This window comes from Strongylocentrotus purpuratus, unplaced genomic scaffold (genome assembly GCF_000002235.5).
Source record: "Strongylocentrotus purpuratus isolate Spur 01 unplaced genomic scaffold, Spur_5.0 spur5_scaffold_4, whole genome shotgun sequence".
In the NCBI taxonomy this organism is placed as follows: Eukaryota; Metazoa; Echinodermata; class Echinoidea; order Camarodonta; family Strongylocentrotidae; genus Strongylocentrotus; species Strongylocentrotus purpuratus.
Genome location: NW_022145610.1, coordinates 5,391,109 through 5,411,143, shown reverse-complemented (window position 1 = coordinate 5,411,143; position 20,035 = coordinate 5,391,109). Strand labels below are relative to the sequence as shown.

Sequence of the window (20,035 nt, the reverse complement as noted above, 5' to 3'; positions counted from 1 at the left end):
ATCTTGTAGCGCTTGAAAATACATACAGAACAAAGCTGATAAAAGATGTGACATGCTTACTGCTAAACAAGCAAGATTTCCATGTAGCTGAGACTCGATGGCTTGATCAGTCAGAAGAGTTGAAGCCGCTCTTGACTTGGAAGCATTTAAGCAGAGCAGCAGGGAGATCGTGAATGACTCAGGCATTTGGTTTTTCTTTGAGTTGGTGTTGAAGTCATTTGTCTATTAAAAGCAGGTATCATATCTGACTGTCGAGGAGAAAGAATTTCTTATGTCTTGGACAGGATTATAGCAGTTTCTTCGGAAGAGATCTAGGTGAAACACAATGACCTGATCATTCAGACAATAGAAAGCCACTATCAGCTTGATAGCATTTGAACAGAGCTGCATATATATTGTGAATAATTCATATTTCTTCTTCTCCCTGTTGGGACCTGACTTGTTGGGCTTTCATCATATTTTGTTTAAAACAATTTGTGTACATGTATCACACCTGACTGTCAAAGTGAAGAACCCTCTTGCATCTTGGACAGAATCACAAAAGTTTCTTAAATAGAGGAAAATGGAACCGTTTTGAAGTTTTAACATTTGTTGTTATTACCCCAAAAATAGGCATCAAGCATACCTGACATTAGAGCTTCAATCATATTGGAAAAGAGTTGCAACAATTTCTTCAAAAGAGAAACAAAGTAAAAATTTTGAACTTGGTCTCATCACTAGTCTTACGTCATCAAACTTGGCTAAGAACTCAGCAGTACCTTTACAAATACTGTAGATTGTATATTAAATTTCGCTTATGGATTTATAGATTAAGCCCTAGTATCTCACATGATTTTGTGGGATTCAAGTCAGCTTCCGAGTTGCCAATTTAACAATCATTTTAGACTCTTCCCTGACAGGAGAGAACTTGATCCACGGATGAGAGAGGAGGAAGAAAAAAGTTCAATCCATGCCGTAGGATCAGCCCTCGGCTTTTCAGAGCTTATACGAGCAAGCGCTTCCAATTGCAGTACGGATGAAAGGATTTTAGAGCTTGCTTCTGAATTACGACACTTTTTTGCAGAGATTTTGAGCTGCAGAACTGCAAGTCACATTTTGATTTTTGTGATCATAAGGGGTTCTAGTTTAGTCAGGCATTAGATATTTGGATCTGAAAAACAACAAGGAATATTAAACAAATTCTTATAAACCAGTATCCCCCCCCCCCCATCAATCAGGGAATATCGAGCATAAAGTGGTGTATTTCTCCTGATTTATCCTGATATGACAGTTCGGAATCCATGAAGCATAACTGGGCTTCTTCTACATTTCCTCTTTATATGATCTTTGTACTCATTGCTAGTAGAAATCTCATGTGATTCGTTTTGAATCAAAACGTTAAGAAGTAACTGTTTCCGACGGCGTCTTAGCATCCAGTGTCTAAATCTGGTCAAACTGGAAGTGAGGCACATTATTTTGTTTCCATCTACTCCTGTGGGGATTAATCTTCCAATTTGTCAACTTGAAGTTTGCCAGGACTTCCTCTTGCCAAACTCTCTCATCATGTCCATGTCCTTCTGGAATCCTATCTACATCAGCATGTCAAGTGTGAGCCAGAAGGTTGTAAGTGCATGATATTTACCCAGTTCTTCATTGTATTAAAGCATTTGATCTGTTGAGAGCCAGAAGGGCTTTAGGAACATGTAGGGGTGCGTAGGAAAACGCCAGCAACCGCGGACCACTCCATAGAAAACTACCTCAAACCGCGGACATACCTGCAATGGGGGACCGTCCACGGTTGCGATACCTGTTCGGCCGTATCAAATTTACGACGTAGGGGGCGTTTGAATATTAGATGTCACAGCGTGTAGGCAGCATCGACTGGATCAGTCAGATGTGTATCGTGAAATGTCACAGCGCCCCCTTTTGACTGCGCGGGAGAGGCGCTCGCTACCTGGATCATCCCATAGGAGGTACGTCCGCGGTTTGATGTAGTTTTCTATGGAGTGGTCCGCGGTTGCTGGTGATTACCTACGCACACACACACAAGTACTAAACTTGGTCCACGATTGACAGCATTTCCGTGTAAGTAGGGGTGTATGTAGAGGTGTATGTAGAGGTGTATGTAGAGGTGTTGTGGTCCAATGGATTAGTCTCCGGACTGTGAACCACAAGGTACGAGGTTCGAAGCCCTGCCACAACATTAACGTCCTTAAACAAGCCTTTAAAGGCCCACTGCACTACTTGTAGCTACTTGCTCCCTCTATATAACAAACGATGCCTAATCGGTGACCATTGGTCCCCCATGATCCTCTTTTTCTTATGTTAACTGAGAGCTGAGTTAATGAGATAACCACCTGTCCAGTGACCTTGCAGGGCGGTCTAATCCCTCCTGTAAACTATGGCAGATAAGCTTCAATATACATTTGCCACACTCAACCCATGTGAGGTAAATGGGTACCTTGAAATGCATTGTGCGTTAATAATGGCTGCCGGAGCTGAAGCTAGGGTAATAATTTCCAAAGCTCTTTGGAAGCACATGGGGAGTCTTTAGGAACTTTATATCATCATGTGTTTAATCGCTATACATTATTAATTTTTCATTTTTTGCCCTTTGGCTTTCTTCCCCCTCCCTTATTTCCCCATGATTTTGTATTGGAATGGGGGGGGGGGGGGGTCATTTTTGTGGAGTAACTGAAACAGTCACTCTTGTGGCTATGCCGGTAAAGGCATTATGACATACAAATGAAAGGTGATCAAATAGTTTGTTCTGAAAAGCAATTCTCATGGAATTCATTCCTCTTTTACGCTGATGTGAACTAGCTCCTCCAACTCAACACAAAATCATTATTATTATGAAATATTTTTTTCTTGCAGAGTGCCACAGATAAGAGCCATGCTGTCAAGTTCAGTGGGTACATTGATCTAGGTCGAGAGCTTGCCTTAACCCATTCGTTGCTGAGCGAGGCCCTGGAGAATATTAAAAAGGTGAGAATTCGACCATAGATGAATGAAGAACTACTATATATACTATTATATTACTGTCAATTTGTGTTTCACTGCAGACAATTTCAAATTCATTATTTTCCTGTATTTTAATAAGATTTTACTCAAACTTTCATGACCTGTCCATCTCATTTTTGTCTCGCCTGCGTAGCAAAAAGCGAGACATAGGCGCCGCTTATCCGGTGACGGCGACGGCGGCGGCGGCGGCGTCAACATCAAAAACTTAACCTAAGGTTAGGTTTTTGAATTTTTGATATAATTTTTAAAGTATAAGGTCTTAGTCAATGAAACTTTGATTATAGGGTAATCAAGTATCCCCAATCATGTGAGTAGAATTTCAGATCACAAAGTCAAGGTCAAAGGTCATTTCAGGTCAACAGACTTGGACTATGTTGTAGCATCATCATCAAAAACTTAACCTAAGGTTAAGTTTTTGAATTTTTGATATAATTTTGAAAGTATAAGTTCTTAGTCAATGAAACTTGGACTATAGGGTTATCAAGTCTCCCCAATCATGTGAGTAGAATTTCAGGTCACTAAGTTAAGGTCAAAGGTCATTTAAGGTCAACAAACTTAGACTTCGAAATCACAAAAAAGGCTTCTTCTCCTTCATTTCTCGACCGATTTTGATTTGGTTTGCTTTATATCGTAGAGCTAACTTTGGTTCACTAAACTTCTACACAGAATTTCGAAATTGTTCTCTATTAATTAATTATGGTAATTTATGCAAATTTATTCCAAAAATAACAAAAATTGCTTCTTTTCCCTCATTTCTTGACCGATTTTGATTTGGTTTGCCTCATCTTGTAGAGCTAAATTTGGAACACTAAACTTCTACACAGAATTGTGAGATTTTGCTCCATTAATTATTTATGGTACTTTATGCAAATGAAATGAAATTACCGGTATGTCCCTTCCTGGGCATCAAATTTTTATTTTTTGACCAGTTCAGAAGTGTACCACATCAAATTTACGATATTTGTTGTTGCAAGATGCGGATGAGCGCTTCGTCATTGACGTTCTGGTTTATCATATTGAATTGCGTTATGCAGGCGAGACCGCCGAGAGCGTTTCCCTTGTTCTGTTTCTATTAATGAGGTAAGACCGTAAGAGTAACATATATTCCTTATAAAGTGGCTGATAGCATGAGAAGATAGGAAAAAGTTTCTTTTTTTTAAAGCAAATTATTATGTTTGGATTCTCTTGACAGCCAAGCAACGATGAGCTGAGTCCTCTACCAAGCATCTTGGCCAAGATTTCTGACCAACTCAGTGAACCTGAAAAGTTCATCCCCTATCAGTCAACTCATGTCGAGATTGACAACACGGTGACCAGTACAACATCAACGACCACCACCAGCACCACCTCCTCATCGTCCACATCATCAGCAGCTGCTACACAGGCTAAGAAGAATCTGAGTAAGATATTTGAAGATGCGGAACCCTCAACGGCAGGTGACGTTGAGATGCTGCCTCCGTACGAGGTCGCCATGGACAAGACGATCACAAAGTCGTCAACCATCAACAGCCTTGTGGACTTCATCCAGCATGACAGTGGCCCTGCAACGTTGATCTCCAAACTGAACAGCAGAGTGATGAATGCAAGGAACGGCAGACAGCCCGAAATGGTGGTGACGCAGTCGGAGATCGAAGTGAACAGAGATTTGAAGGTAGATGACGAACAAACACGAAGTGGTTCTCAGATGCAGTCTTTGCAGATTGTAGAAGAGAGTGGGAATGGAAGAACTCAAAAAGAGACAAAAGAAAAGAGCCAAGTCTACACAGTGCATATAGAAACTGTATGTAGTAATACAAATGTAGGTACAACTGTCAGTACTAACGACACAAGCAAACCAAAGAATGGTGACAATGGACAGAATACGCGCACGCTGCCGTTGTCTTTTTCTAACCCTGCCTTCCAGCTATCCTTGAAGGCGCTGCGACAGAAAGATGCAGGCACAGACAGCATGAGTTCAGTGAACAGTACTCCAAGTAATGGAGCCGATTCGGACTTGTCAAACCGGGATGGAGATGTGTCACACAGCTCTTCCAGCAGTGGTGCTTCACCCCCGCGTCCAAGACGCACCAAGAAAGGCAAGAGCTTTCATGCAGACATTTCACAGGGTAAGCACATAGCGCACGCCAGCATTGAAGCACACACACTCCCGAAAGCATCATCCCGATCACATGCAGAGATGATCGGGGATACCTTTCAGCCAACGGAAAGTCACTTGCCAGAGAGCTACAGCAGCAGCAGCTCCATCCATACAAAAATGACTCTGCCTATTGGTAGCACTTGCCGTAACATTGACAGTTTACAGCCAAAGTCACCCACTGAGGCTGTCAAAGCACACAACTTTGCTCAGAGAGAATACTTTTTCAAGAATCTTATTCCTCAAACAATGGATGAAACCTCTCTAGTGTTTGATCCAAACAGCAATAACCAGTCAACGCAGACGTCGGAAGCCAATTTCAAAGTTGGCAGCAGCAGGAAGAATGATTTGCCACCGTTCACTCTAAACATGCCAAATCCGAAGACTCAATTGTCACAGAATTACAGTAACCAGGCTTCTGCTACGTTTCCTTTAGGTAGCAACAGACTGAACATTGTACAGACCCAAGACAAATCACACTCTGAGGTCACTCTACCCTTGGTATCACAGCACAGATCAAATGATCAGATTGCGCACATACGCATAACACCATCCCAAGTTGCTAAGAAAGTAGGGACTTTCCCAGTACTAGACACGCCCCGCCAGACACACAACCGGACTGCAAATAACAGCACAGGACTGTCCCCGCAGAATAGTCCTCCACTAAGGCAGAAAATCATCACCCAGCTCAGTTCCAAACCGAAGCAGACGAATGAAGGATCCACTTGCACCATCATCCAAGACTACTCGATAACGGAGTCGTCCATGCCTCATGAGACCAGGCCTAGCAGAGTCAAGTCCGTACTCCATCATAGGCCTGTTCCTTCGGAAGCATCCGTTAGCGAGGATCCAGTCTGGACCAGACGAAGCCAGGACTCACCATCTCATGAAGAGGTCCAGTCAGCAGAGGAGAAACTACAGGTAAAGCAAGCTTTGTACTCTTGGTGGTGACAAATTTTGTGTAGAGAATATTAGAGATGTAACATGGTACATTCTATTTTTTTGTTTTAAATGATATTTTATTTCCTTCCTCATAATTTCACATAACGGGAAATACACATATCAAAAAATTATCACAATATGTAATATAAAACAAGATTTATTTATTTATTTATTTTATTCTGTTTTATTTAATCAGGGTAGCCCCGTCAGTAATCACAGTACATCTTTACTTTTTGGTGATGCTGCCACCCCTCATTATTCCATCCTTTATAGGGTCAAAGGTCATGTGTCTTTTATGCCCCACACCTGCCACATTTCTTAAGAGATTTGTTTCAAATTTTGTTTTGGAGGTGTGTCTTAGTAAAATCTACACATCTTTAGTGTTTGGTGATGCTGCTTCTAGTCTTGACAATAGTCCAAGCCACTAGTGGCCATCTGTACGTCATCCTTTTGTTTCAGGGAGGGGAGAGGGGAAATTTGTCCCTCCTTCGAACATAAGGATGACACAAAAATCACTGCCAGTGCCAGGGGGATACAATCGCATTGCAATATTTCTGGTTACCGTACTATTACCTTGTGTGTCAAAACCTGTCCTCACTAATATCCATACCATTCAAGTTAGAACTATCATTTTGTATGTAACTTTCAGTATGAGAATGAGATCTGCTACCTGAAGGATGAATTAGAGCGGATGTCATCCCAGCTGGCTGAGACCAAGAAACAGCTTGAAGAAGAGGATGTCAAGGCCGAGGCTGCCCTCCATGAGATGAGGTTAAAGGTCGAGGATACAGAGACAGAACTCAAGGTGCAGCAACAGGAGAAAGAGCAGCAGATCAGAGATGTCATTAGCAGGTAAGAGGTCAAAGGTCATTCTAATGCTTATTCCACAGTCTGCAGATAGCTTGCTTAATTCAGACCTTATCCTTTTTTTGCAGGGAAAGTGAATGTACTAGTTATGTGAAAAACTAGGCTTAAGTAAATGTAATTGCCACTTTATGTATGTGAATTTCTGATCCCTTTTTTGATGAAATTCAAGGAGTAGTCTTATCCGTCTTCGTACTGCCATTGAATATCCTTACTTCTCAATAACAGGGGTCAAACACCCCAAAGCATTGATGCTTAATCTTCAAATCTGGATAGGTGTCGGGCAAGCTAACCACTAATTATGTTAAAGATCTATTCCTAGGATCTGTGACAATGAACTGTAATTCCCATTTTTAACATTAATTTCTAAATGCTGTGTATCTGTTCTTGTAATTATTTGTAAATTATGAGTAAAGTGGTGCTATTATTCCCAAGTGAAATAAATAACCTTGCTGCATGGGCAATGAGGCCATCTTGTAAGAAAAAAAAAGCAGAGATACCCCCCTTATACTCTCATAGTGCTAGCAAAGACAGATAATTGTGATTGTCTGTATAACTGGGGCTGCTCCATCTTATCCTATCATGCACTTTCCCTCAAAAAAAATTCATTTCAATTTCCTCTTTACAGAATAATCACAAAGATCTGTGATGAATTTTGTGTGATATTTTTAGATTAATATTGGCATCCTTTTACAGCTTAATGGTGAAAATGTTGAAGACTGAAACTTTATCACTGTTACAGGCAAAATGCCGTTATTTGTTTTGGAGGGAGGGGTGTGTTATAAAAATAGCTTAGTTGAGAGGGTTTCAAAAGAGTCTTCATATAATTCTTATGTCACCAGAGATGTGGTTTGAAATTGCAACAAACAAACCCTTAAGCAATAATAGACATACTGTGCTCTGATAGCAAGAGGGATGTTAACCCTCTGTCAAATGTTAGGAGTTAAAGCTCTTCTGGCTCTCAGCAGACCGATATGTTAAGGTGAAAGATTAAGGTTGTGTTACACTTCATTAGGAAGACAACCTGCCTATATCCTATATAGTTTGCAAAGAAGTATAATCATTAATAGAGAGCGGTGGGAAGGGAGCTTGACAAACAGGCGAGGACAGTCAAGAATAACCTTACAAATTGTTTCCGTTCAAAATACTGCATAGTCATCTTGGAATACGGTAGATGGACTGGGAGATTATATACGGGTAATAGACTTTGTGCCCTTTCATGAAAATAATAACATGTGGTCCACAGTCACTCTTGAAACTGGAATGTAGCTCCGCTGATTTCCGTGTTTTCATTGTAAAAAATTTTTTTTTTTCTTTAAAAAAAAAAAAAAAAATAACAATATAGAAATCATATAAATTTAGATAATAAAGGGGCCTAAAATTGTCCCCTGTAGAACGCAGAAGGAGACTGATTTTAGGCTTTAATTTTGAGAATTGAAAACTGTGAATTTGTTTGCAATCAATTAAATAGGTGAAATAACTATATGGTAGCTTTGTGTGTTGATAATGATCAAGTTTGTTTACTCCTTTCAAAACTAATCATTGTGTTTCTAAATAGATATGGTTGGTTTTACGTACCCCTTTTTTATGATATGTGTGAACTGATATATTCATGTTCACCATACACCCCTGTACGTCCTTGATATATTAAGATGTGAAATAAGTTGTGAGGACGTTTAGTTTTCCCTCACAAAGATCCAAGGACTATGGGAGTTGTCCATGTTATTGTAAATTCTCATCCATTCCCCCTCCCCTAACGTAGTAGGCCCTCACTTATATTGTATGTAAAATGCTTACATCTTGTCTTCCAACCTTCATGTTCCGCCACTTGCTCCCTTTTCTTCTCCCTCCGATTAATAGCTAATGGTCAACCTCTAGATATAATGCCTAGCTCCCACCCTTGTGCTAGCCGGTATGTATGCGTCGTCATCGTCATGGTCACCGTTGCTTTTCTCTCAACTTTCGATCACTCGCTTGCCTCCATCACCTCACTTCACCTCATCATTTCATTTCATCACTCATTCTCTGTATATCATTATTCATCTTTATCCTTGTTTTTGATAGCATCTCTGGAATGCAAATATTTAAAAGTTAGAGATTAGATATTGAGAATATAGCTATTGGATCATTATTAAGAATGCTTCTAACCTCTTTTTTTTTTTTAGTAAAATAACTATTTTTATCTATTTTTGTTTCAAATTACATTCCATCATTTTTCTTTAAAAGGAAGAAGGCATTACTGATTGTATCTTTCTTTTCTTTTTCAAATCAAAATTGTTTTATTTGTCTTAACAAATTTTAAACTTTGTATTGATTTTATTGTTTGTTTTTGAGCAAATAATGTTTGAGAAAATATCATCGCAATTCAATTCAAAGTTCATCAAATGGATTAAATGACAAAGTATCATTGCCATAACTTACTTATTTTATTCATGCTTACAAAATAATATGACTTATTTCTTTTGCAAATTTCAATTCAAAGTTCAGGTAATTATTTTTGTCAAAGTTTTATTTCTTATAAGTTTTTCATTCTCACTCTTGATAACTCTTTCCATTTCCCCCTTCTATTTCATATCCCTTTACCCTTACATCATCACTCCATCATTCTCATGTTTCCTTACACTGTTTTTCATTCATTTCTTGATTTCAGTTGGAATGAAATATAATATTACAGCACAGAGGAATTTTGTTGAAAACAGCTACTGCTCTTTTGCTTCATCTTTGTGTTTGATTTTTTTCTTCTAGTATGGAAGATGGTTTAGGACAGGGTTTGTGTGGAGTGGTAGTTAGTTTGATGAGGGGGGTGTTTTTTCTCCTTACTCTGATGAGCAATCAAGATTGTTTTGTTGGGATTATGTGTGGAAGTGAAAAATATTCTTATGATAGACACTTAGTCACCAATTCTGGTTTGTTGATCTGAAACAAGTGGTTATATACTATCTTGTAAGCTGTTACAAGGTGACTATTCCATGTACACATGCATATATGATACATCAGTTTCTACAGCTATGGTAGTGGTTTTGATCTCAATTTTTGTTAATTTCCTTTTAAATGAAACTTCAATATCTTGCTATTCCCTCCCCAGTTATTGTATGTCTGTTGAAAGACAGAAGGGCATTGAGAATAGCAGTTAAGGCCTTTTGACTCTCAATAGAAGATGTGTGTTATAAGAAAAATGAATTCAGACAAGGCTTAGAGCCGAGGCATTATATAATCATTAATTTGGTTGATTTCATACAATGGATCGTAAGGTCAGAGATTAAAGATGATGTTTGACACATTCCCATCTCGTAATCAATTGGAAGTAGATTGGAATGATTTTGTAGAATACCCATACACTGTACATTAGATTGTGATTTCAAATGTCTTCCCTTTGCCCATGATAACACTTACCTTGCACTCATTTTAGCTTCATTGAGAGTTTCTAACCATATGCCATGTGTCTCCCTTCCCTTCTCTCTCACACGTCTACCTCATTCTCACATATTTGAACCGACTGTAGCGAAGGTATAATAACGACCGGTTCTCTCGATGTTAGTGTCCTTCTAGCAACCCCTCCCTTGGACAGCTACCACCCACCCCCCCCCCCCTCCATTTCCTACCCCACCCAACAGATTGCCCTCGTTCCCTCCCTTTCATTAGCAGCTTGTCTCAAAGTCAATTTGCTAAGATGAAACTGGTCTATTGCAACCTTTTTTCATCTTTCTTAGTATTATTTATGCTGTATTAGCTTTTGACCCTTGCACCCCTATTGACTTATGTACCCCTAGCAGCATTATATTATATGTGTACCCCCCCCCCTTATACTTTTTTAAAAATAGAAATCTAGTTCCCTTGTATGCTTTTGTTTTCTTTTGCTCTGACTTTTTGCCAGAGTCTTTTTATTTGCATTTGTTATTCTTATGTACCTTAATGACATTCATTTTTAGCTTAGCTCGTTTTGATTATTTTTGCAGCCAAGCTTCAACTTTTTCCCCCTCTTTATGTTGTTATCTTTTGTGTTTTATGTTTATTTTCTTTCTCTACTTCCAGCTTTGCTTTTATTTCTTCTTAGTCATACTGTTAATTTGATTTATTTTTCTATGATTTCTTGCTTCTTTGCTATGCCATCCCCCATTGATTCCCCCTTTAACTTTGGTACTCAGATACCAAGTAGGGCCAAAGTCCTTTTGCCAATTTTCAAACCTCAGTCACATCACCAAAATTACCCCATCCCGAATCTAAGCGGTTCAATTCATGGTTAATTCTGTTTTCAGTCTAGGCCCTTTTTCACTTAACTTTGGGTTTTTCTTCTTCAATGATATAAGTCACATTTGTAAATCATATTTGGTCACAGCCCAATCAGATGCAGCGATTTCAGTAGCTAACTGGTCGGTGATTTCAAATTTTTGTGAAACAGGGGCCATTGTGTTTGGTGTTATTGATGTGACTGGGGCTGGGGTTAGTATTCAGTGACTTGATGCCCTTCTAGCTTACCAATGTCATGCTTACAATGATGATTATTTTTGGTGCTGTGTTGTCTCATTCAGGGTTGAGTTGCGCTCCTCCGTATGTCAAGTTGTAGATGATGAAAAGACCGAGGGGGAATTCTGGTTGGTAACAATTTTGCATCTTGGGGAAATAAATACCTCCTATTTACTCATTATAACCATTTCACTTGAATGAGGCTCTAATAATACTCTTATTACCTTTGGAATGCCATAACAATGTCAGTATCATTCTTTCTTTCAAGTTTTGAAGTCTGTTGGCTAACTCTCTGAATCTGAAATCACCATTATATTCATATTCAGTGTTTATTGTGATCGTGAGGAATAAAATAATCATTGACATATTTGATCATTTGACATTCAAACCAGTCAATTCATCGTCATTTAATAGAAATTAGGGTACGCTAAAGCGAAAAAGAGTATGCTGAAGGAAAGTAGAAAATGAAGAAAAATAAATGATTGGTTAAGTTTTTATCAAAAAGGGATTTAAAGTTGGAAATTACTATACTGATGTGAATTGATATTGTCTCTCTGATATATTGTCAAACAACTTTCCCATTCGCAGAAGACGTGTAATTGTACAGAAAATTTTAATTTCATTTTTTTTCCTACTGAGTGGGATCTTTTATAGCCATTTTGTAACATTTTTAATATTTTCAATTATTTAGCCATTATCAAGTAAAACTGATAGATATGAGACATTTGAAAGTTTGTTTTAATGGTGGTAGATTTGTAGTTTAAAAATAATTATTCCTTATCTAATTGCAAGACAGAAAATTCTTTCTGTCTCTAAATATTCACATTTTTTACCTTCTTGTATGTACATACCCTGTTTTACATTCATGTTCCCTCCACTACCGCAACATGGTATGATACCCCCTCCCCCACCCCACCCCACCACCGATCACAGACACACACCCTTTCATTCACCCCTATCATGTACCCCTGGTACCAGCATGCTCTGACACACCCAGGCCCTGCTTGCACCACAAAATACACCCCTAAACATGCCTAATCTTTCCGTCCTGTAAACAAACCCCAAAAAGGAAAGAAAACATTCCAACTTATTCAAAATTGCAATTCTTACTTCCAGAAGCAGAAAATAATTACATAAATGACAATTTGGACTTTTAGTGATTTAATTGCACTGCATTTTGACTTTTCCTAATTCCTAATCCTAATAGTTTGTATTTCAATTACTCTCCTTTTCCTCCATTTGAACTTTCTATCCTTTGAAGATTTTCTCTCTGTATGATTAGTTATGTAACTTGATTAAGTTGATTTCTTTTTCCACATCCTCTATGTGTCTATCAATCTCTTGATGTATTCATGTGTCTCTCCTACCCTCCTATGTAGCTAGCTCTCTCTCTCTAGCTCACTACATATTCCCCTCTGTCCCTCTTTCTCACTTTGTATTTCTCATATCTTCTCATCAAGAAAACCATGTGAACAATCTTGTACCTCCTTCTAAACAATCATACGTTTTCTACACTCAATCAGTGTGTACTCCCTGATAGCATGTACATGGAATACTTGGTTTAACAAAAAAAGCTTGCCTCCTAAATCGACCAATCATCAATCAGAAATGAGAAATCTCCCTGCATCATTAACTATGTAGTTCGTAATACTTTTCATTGATAATTCAACCCTGATCCCATAATTCATACTGATCTGTTTGTTCTAGTTCTTCCTAACCTAAAGTTTAGCTTTTGCAGCATGTTATAAATCAAAGCCAGATACAGATAAATATGTTAAGTACACATTCATTAGATATTACAAGTACAGCCAAAATGAGCCAATAACTTATCTCTAAAGACCAGGAAGCTCGCAGATGCATGACAATCAAGTTTTTGGTCAACTGCGTAGGTTGATAATAATCGTTACTTCAAATGTTTCCAAGCAGGGAATTTTGATAAACTTGTTTGATCTATCCTTCCCTTATGCAATGATATAAATTCCATCAATCTTTAAATCGATAAACCTCTACTTTAAAGGTATTACAAAGTTTTGGTATGGGGTCATGAATTTGGTTCAAATTAACATATTTGAAGCATATGCGTTCCTACAATATACATTGATCGTTGTCGCGGTTGAAATCGAGTCTTAAGTTATGAAATTAATAAATAATAAACTCTTTATGTTGTATAGCTCCCTCTCAAGGTCTAAATATTAATTTAGCTATGAAACAATGTTTCTTGACTAAAATCGACCAATTAGCTATTCCCGTTTGGAAATTATATATCCCAACTACATATTCTGAGATTTTCATGGTCGCAGCTACGATTGTACGGCCATAGGCGCTATTTGAAATTTATCAAAATTTACCGGGAGCACCAGTAAATATTTATATTCAATTTTTCTTGAAAGCAGAAGTGTTTTAGGGGCTAAATTTTCTAGTGCTTCTAATACATCCACAAGGGCATCCAAATATATCAAAATTGTAAAGAATCACTATCCACCCAATTTTCAAAATTTACCAAAACTTTGTATTACCTTTAAGTTTGATGAACTATGCAGAGATGTGTTCTGAATAATCATACTCCAATCATGATGTATTTGATGAACATTCTTTGTCTCTTGGCATTTCTTGTAATAACATACTACATGTTTATGTAGCTCAGACAGATACAGTCATCATCAATCTCCCATTCTGTGTTTTTTTTTTTTTTTAATATTCAAATTTATTTGAATCATGTGGTGGAGAAGGTTTCTTTTTTCCCCCAACAAATTCATACCTTCCTTGTTCCTACACCAATTTGTCCATCTAACACATTTTATACCATGGTATGCAGGGAAAGGTGTTTGGGAAAATAAGTTCATAGGTATCCATCTGTAGGTTCATATATTTATGTAATTTTAATCTTATCACTCTTTTTATGATTTATAACAAATTTCTTCTTCATACATGGTATTGGACATTAATTAAATTCTTTTCAAAGCAGTATAATTGTGAAAAAATTTCAAACATTTTTTTACTATTTAAATCGATGTACCCATAGACAAGTTTTTCATGAATCATGAAATCAACAATTTCATTTGATAATTTTGTATTGAATCATGAATAACGATTCATTCTAAGCAAGTATATTAAAGTAAAAAGAAGATAGTCAATTGAATCCATTAAGTCTGCAGGAATAGAATACATGTTTGGTAATATATAAAGGTTAAAGCCTTGAGGAGAATTTGTGGATTTGGTGATTAAGAATGCAGAAACGTCTTGATGACAATGCCTACATTATCAATGTATGTGTAAGATAATTCCCTTTCATAATGCACAAAACATTCTGAAATGATTGAGTTATAATTCAAGTCTCTCGCTTCAAAATTGGTTTAGGGTTTAGGATGAGATCGTGAGCAGGTGATGAATCAAACACTTCTTTTGAAATAGAAGATATTGTGCTCCGTCTGTGATGGTGCCAATTTAGAGAAGAATTGCTACAACAGCTTCCACAGAAATCAAAGTGTTAACATTTTGGCACAGTGTTTTTATCCTAACGCTATCATTCAGCTTGCTTTTTACTTTCATGACTTAATAAGTACACCTTTTTTCCTTTATGAAACGAAAACTCTCATTTTAAGATATGAGTAATGTTTTTGAGTGAATGTGATTTCCAGCAGGTTCTTGTTGACTTCTCCTCTTGTTGAGAGTCAGAAGTTGCTAATATGATATGAGCTTGTGGCTCTTTGCAGACATCCAATTTTGCTGGTCTAAACAGCCCATCTTCTTCAAAATAGACAACTCAAAATCAGTGTATGACAATTTCTCTCAAATTACAATTCTATTTTCATTGCCTGAAGTAAGTTTATGTTTAAAGCAATATTTTAACCCAAAAGTAGCCATCACACTTAAGTTCTATTTTCACTTTTATAGCTTGCATTGTAATGTCCCTTTAAGCACAAATGCAGTGGTGTGAGTTGAAAGTGGTGGGGAGTATGGCGTGATGGGGAGTATGGATGGAGTATAGGGTATAGGGTATCATTAGAGTACTGTGAGTCATGGGCTGCCAGCAAGAAGGTCGTAAGAGCAATGTATTGTCAATGGCAATAAAGGCCTTCTTGCGGGGCACCTTACACATTGCTAGTCCACATGTAGTATTCAAGTGAGAAGAATCTCTTGAGAGTGCATGATAAGAGGCAGAATACCTGTCTGTTCAGAACTAGAAGGACATTAACTTCATATATTTCATTACAGATGTAATGCCTTTCTGGTTCTTAACATATCTAATTAATATTGCTAGTTTGCATGTATGATGAGTATCAAATAACCATCTCTCTTTGCAGCATATATGCTTCAAACCTCAACAATACATGCATGGCTTTAACAAACTATGTGTGCTTTCAAATCGTCTGTTGAGGGCCAGAAGGTCATTACCTCTGTGTTACAGTATATATGAGCTAATGACCTTCTGGCCCCAAACAGACAAACTGTTCAATACTTAAAATGCAGCATCTCTGTGTGTAATAATTAGCTAGATGTAAGAATGAAATTCAACATTGTTTGCAGTGTTTCTATGCCAACATGCTTTATAATAGATCTTGTGTTCCTTTCCTGTGTATCACTTGTTAGTCAATCATTGCAAGTAACAGCGGACATCACATAACTATAATAGGCAATGAAAGCTAGTTAGATGATTAAAAAACAATAGTTGTACTGAAACGAAAAGCATGATTTAAACTTACGGTATATAGAATTATATCATAAATCATATTCACAATTTATATAAACAACCATGTACAGTTATAAACTATATAAATATAATTATCATTTTAGATAAAGAACCAGCTATAAATATATACCCGGTAGATAGAACTTGAAAGAGGTTAATGCATGAATAGAAATTTCATTTGTTTATTTGTTTATTTATTATGTACATCCATAATTCCTATCATAGTAAATGAAAAATGAAAAAATACATTCATTGTGTGAAATATCTCAAACCATTTCTGCAGACATAAAAACTACAAACTAAATGCTTGTTTATTGATGATGAAAATATTGACTAAAAAGTAAAATTTGATCACCACTCAATGTATTATTTTGTCAAGTTGTGGCATGTTTTTTCTTACAATATTTCTGCTTGCTGCCCTCTGTAGGTTGATGTGCGTAGAAGAAGAGCTGCGGGCGGAGCAAGTGGAGATGAGGGGTGCAGTCAAAGCCAAACAGAAGATCATCGACGCCCAAGAAATTCGCATCCAATCCTTAGACCTGGCTAATCAGAGACTCATGAGGGCGCTACAGGCCTTGAAACAACGTTGTCTGACGACCAGTCAACATTAGAATGTCTTGTTGCTGTCTGACCCGGCAAGAGATTAAAAAATCAGATTACAAACTATCAGCAGTTATACTGTATACTTGTAGAGCTAACCATTCTGGAACATGTGTGGGCAGTGTTGGATTTGTAGAATCTAAGGCTTCTTCCTACCAGTGTTCCTTTACAAGAGAGTTTGAAACTCCTGTATCTTGAAAGCAGACATGGGCAGCGTAGCGATCTCAAATTCTATTGACTCTCTTTACCAAGGTTTCTTGTTGAAAGAATTTGAAAGGAAGATAAGATAGTATCAAATACATTATCGTATTTGAGTTGTTGAATTTTGAGAAAGGTGCAAATTACTCTTATAATCCATTCAATAATGAGCTTTAGATATCTAAAGTTGGAGCTTACTTTTAAGTGAATGGGGGGAATAAAATAAAAAAGAAGAGGACATAATATTAAGATTATCAATTTGATTTTAATGAAGAGTTTATGGCAGGATTGATCAGATGAAGTAGGCGAAAATCTAACCCTAAATGAATCAATCATTCATGGTCCTAAATAGCCTGGCAGTTACTTGAAAAAAAAACCAAAAGCCCTTTTATGACAATAGGATTTCATTGTCCCTTATCTCTGTATCTTTGTTGTAGATAGAGATAATCAAAAATACACCCATTTTAATGTGTCTCACATTTGGACATTGATTTTTGACAAATTTGATTCCACTAATTTGGGCATATAATAAGAGTATGACAAAGTTTGAGTGTTGTTTCATGCTTTTCTTCTGTATACAGATGTTGGCAGAACTGTCAAAGAGCATTTTTTTGTGATATGATGTTTTCACAAAATTGAGTAAAATCTTGTTCTTATACCCGATACTGCATACAAAGTATAGCAGAAATTTTATTCAACAATTTGTGTCGTCTTGCTATTGTACTGTATACAGATTTTAGCACAAATGTCAAGCAACAGTTTTGGATAGTTTCATAAATTTGAAATGACATAGCATCTTGCCCTTTTGTGGTGTGTAGAATCAAACAGGAATGTGGCACAATCACGTTTTTATGCTAGTTTCACAAATGTGAAGATGTGTGGTTGTCTTTCCTTTGTTATTCTAGCAGAATTGTGAAACAAAAATTGTTGAGTGCATTGTTGAATTGATCATTATCTATTATTACAATCTTGATTATTCTTGTGCTTCTGTAGTCAGATATTTATGATGACCTTTGACCTTGCAACTACATCTTCTATTCCTACCCATCATGCACTATGATAATCTACATTCCGTTCGTCAAAGATTTCACCTCGGACAAACTCATATATTACTGGTATGATAACCTGGGTATCTTAAATAATGGAAAAAAATTGTAGAAGTAATTTAAAGATCTTGGCAAACTGCTCTGAAAATCATTTATACATGCATTGCTTTTTAGTATATAATTTACATTCATCGGAGCAGATATGTGATCATGGATATCTCAAAATGTATGCAGACATTTTTAGAGCTATTATTTTGGTAGTTTGTACACAAATTGTTCCACTTGCTCACTTTGATGGGTTTCACATTGCACCGAATATTAAAAATTGATAAGAACAGTCTACTTCACATCATGTAATGTATTCTAAAGAAGACAAAAATTGTGACTTTCATAGCAACAGTTTATATAACAGTAAAACTATCGTACCACAGTCAAATACTGCACAGGTCAGTCAGTCTATGTAAGGTCATGTCAAATACTTACTGCACAGGTCAGTCAGTCTATGTAAGGTCATGTCAAATACTGCACAGATCTGTGAGCATTGTGTACAAATGCTTAAGTAGTAGTGCTAATTGTTGTTAATAAGATGCTATAGCTTTAATGCTTTGCATACTGTCAAACAAACATTCACAGTGAGTTTGTACAAGTGGTCTTGAGCCTGATGCATAAGTTTCTTGCTACCAGATGGGTGATAAAATCCTGGTTTTACAGTAATATGATATTGTGCAAATAATACAAATAACATCACTCAAACATGTGTGAAGTTCACTGAGAGAAGAAAGCTTGCCAGTGACGACCATCTCCCTTTAATACCAATAACTGAATAATGGATTTGATAAAATCTGGTGGTATAATAATAATAATAATATAATATTGGATATTCATATAGCGCACATATCCACCATGCATGGTGCTCAAGGCGCTCCAACTATTACCCCGGCTCTGCTTGGCAGCCGATTTCAGCGCTCACAGCATTCAAGGAATTCCTTCCTACCGGTACCCATTTAACACCTGGGTGGAGAGTGGCAAATGTAGATTAATGTCTTGCCAAAGGACATTAGTGCCATGGCGGGACTCGAATCGCAGTCTCTGTGATCCACAGTCCAATGACTTATTGATTCGACCACAACACCTGTACCTTTGAGAGTAAGGGCATATCCATCTAACTATGAAGTGGAATGGATCACAAGGCTCTATCAATATATTAATCAAATGCTTTGGGATCATCATGGTTTAGATCAGCTAATGATTACCAAGTTGATTTGAAATCAAGTGATACAGTACCATTAAGGCTTGATGTATGACTGTTCAAAGCAGGAATATCTCTGCATTTTACCCTGCTTTTGTGTGATTACTACACAAAATCTAGACACTCCAATCAAAGGTGCTTTTTGGAAATGTACCTAACAGTTCAAAAGTGAGAGGAAAAGAAATTTATCAATACTAGTTAGTTTAGGGTTTGAGATTTGTTATTTGAATTTTTCAATATAACCTTAGCAATAGTCAGCTTAATTCTTGTTGGCTGTCAGAATAGTTGTGTCAATTGCATTCTGAATGACTTGTTTATTCTACTGATTTTATTATCTCTGTACTTTTGTTAGAGTAAACTTGATGTTGTTTGAGATCCCTTAAAACCATACGACCCCCCCCCCCCCCCCCCGTAAGGTCCTTTTTTATATAGTATATATGCAAACAGCAGTTCTATTTTCAAGCATTTAGGTGCTTAGTGATGGTGAATACTATAAAAGTGAAAATTTAGATTGTGATATTTGAAGGCTCAAATATTGTATATGCTGTTTGAATAACTCTTATTATATGAAGTTTCTTTTTTATATGATAATAATAGTCTAGATTTCAGAGCTTAGCTTGCCAAGAGAGAGAAAGAGCATTGATATCATGCCGACTGGTTTAGAAAATCTAGATACGTCGGGCATTAGTGTTGATATATTTATTATTTGATTTCATATTTATAACCAAAAAAGTCAAACTTGCTAGTGTAAATTAAGATATTTGCTCACAATCTTTTTATTCATTTGTGTATCTTACCATGAGATTCAAATCCTATTTAAACTATGAAAATATAATTTAAAAACT

General features: G+C 37.0%; 1 protein-coding gene across 11 annotated transcripts in view; it reads left to right on the top strand.

The window, feature by feature from the left end:
- Nucleotides 1-17,033, top strand: part of LOC574558 (ras GTPase-activating protein nGAP) — a 99,948-nt gene extending 82,915 nt beyond the window's left edge. For 10 of the 11 annotated variants that reach the window (XM_030997766.1, XM_030997768.1, XM_030997770.1 and 7 more), the window contains 5 exons: nt 2,857-2,967; nt 4,196-6,058; nt 6,729-6,931; nt 11,473-11,535; nt 16,525-17,033. In XM_030997766.1, coding sequence (XP_030853626.1) covers nt 2,857-2,967; nt 4,196-6,058; nt 6,729-6,931; nt 11,473-11,535; nt 16,525-16,708 — 2,424 coding nt within the window. In that variant the 3' untranslated portion in view covers nt 16,709-17,033. The remainder of the gene's footprint in view (nt 1-2,856; nt 2,968-4,195; nt 6,059-6,728; nt 6,932-11,472; nt 11,536-16,524) is intronic. The other variant, XM_030997777.1, reaches the window with a different exon arrangement.
- The last annotated feature ends 3,002 nt before the right edge of the window (nt 17,034-20,035 follow it).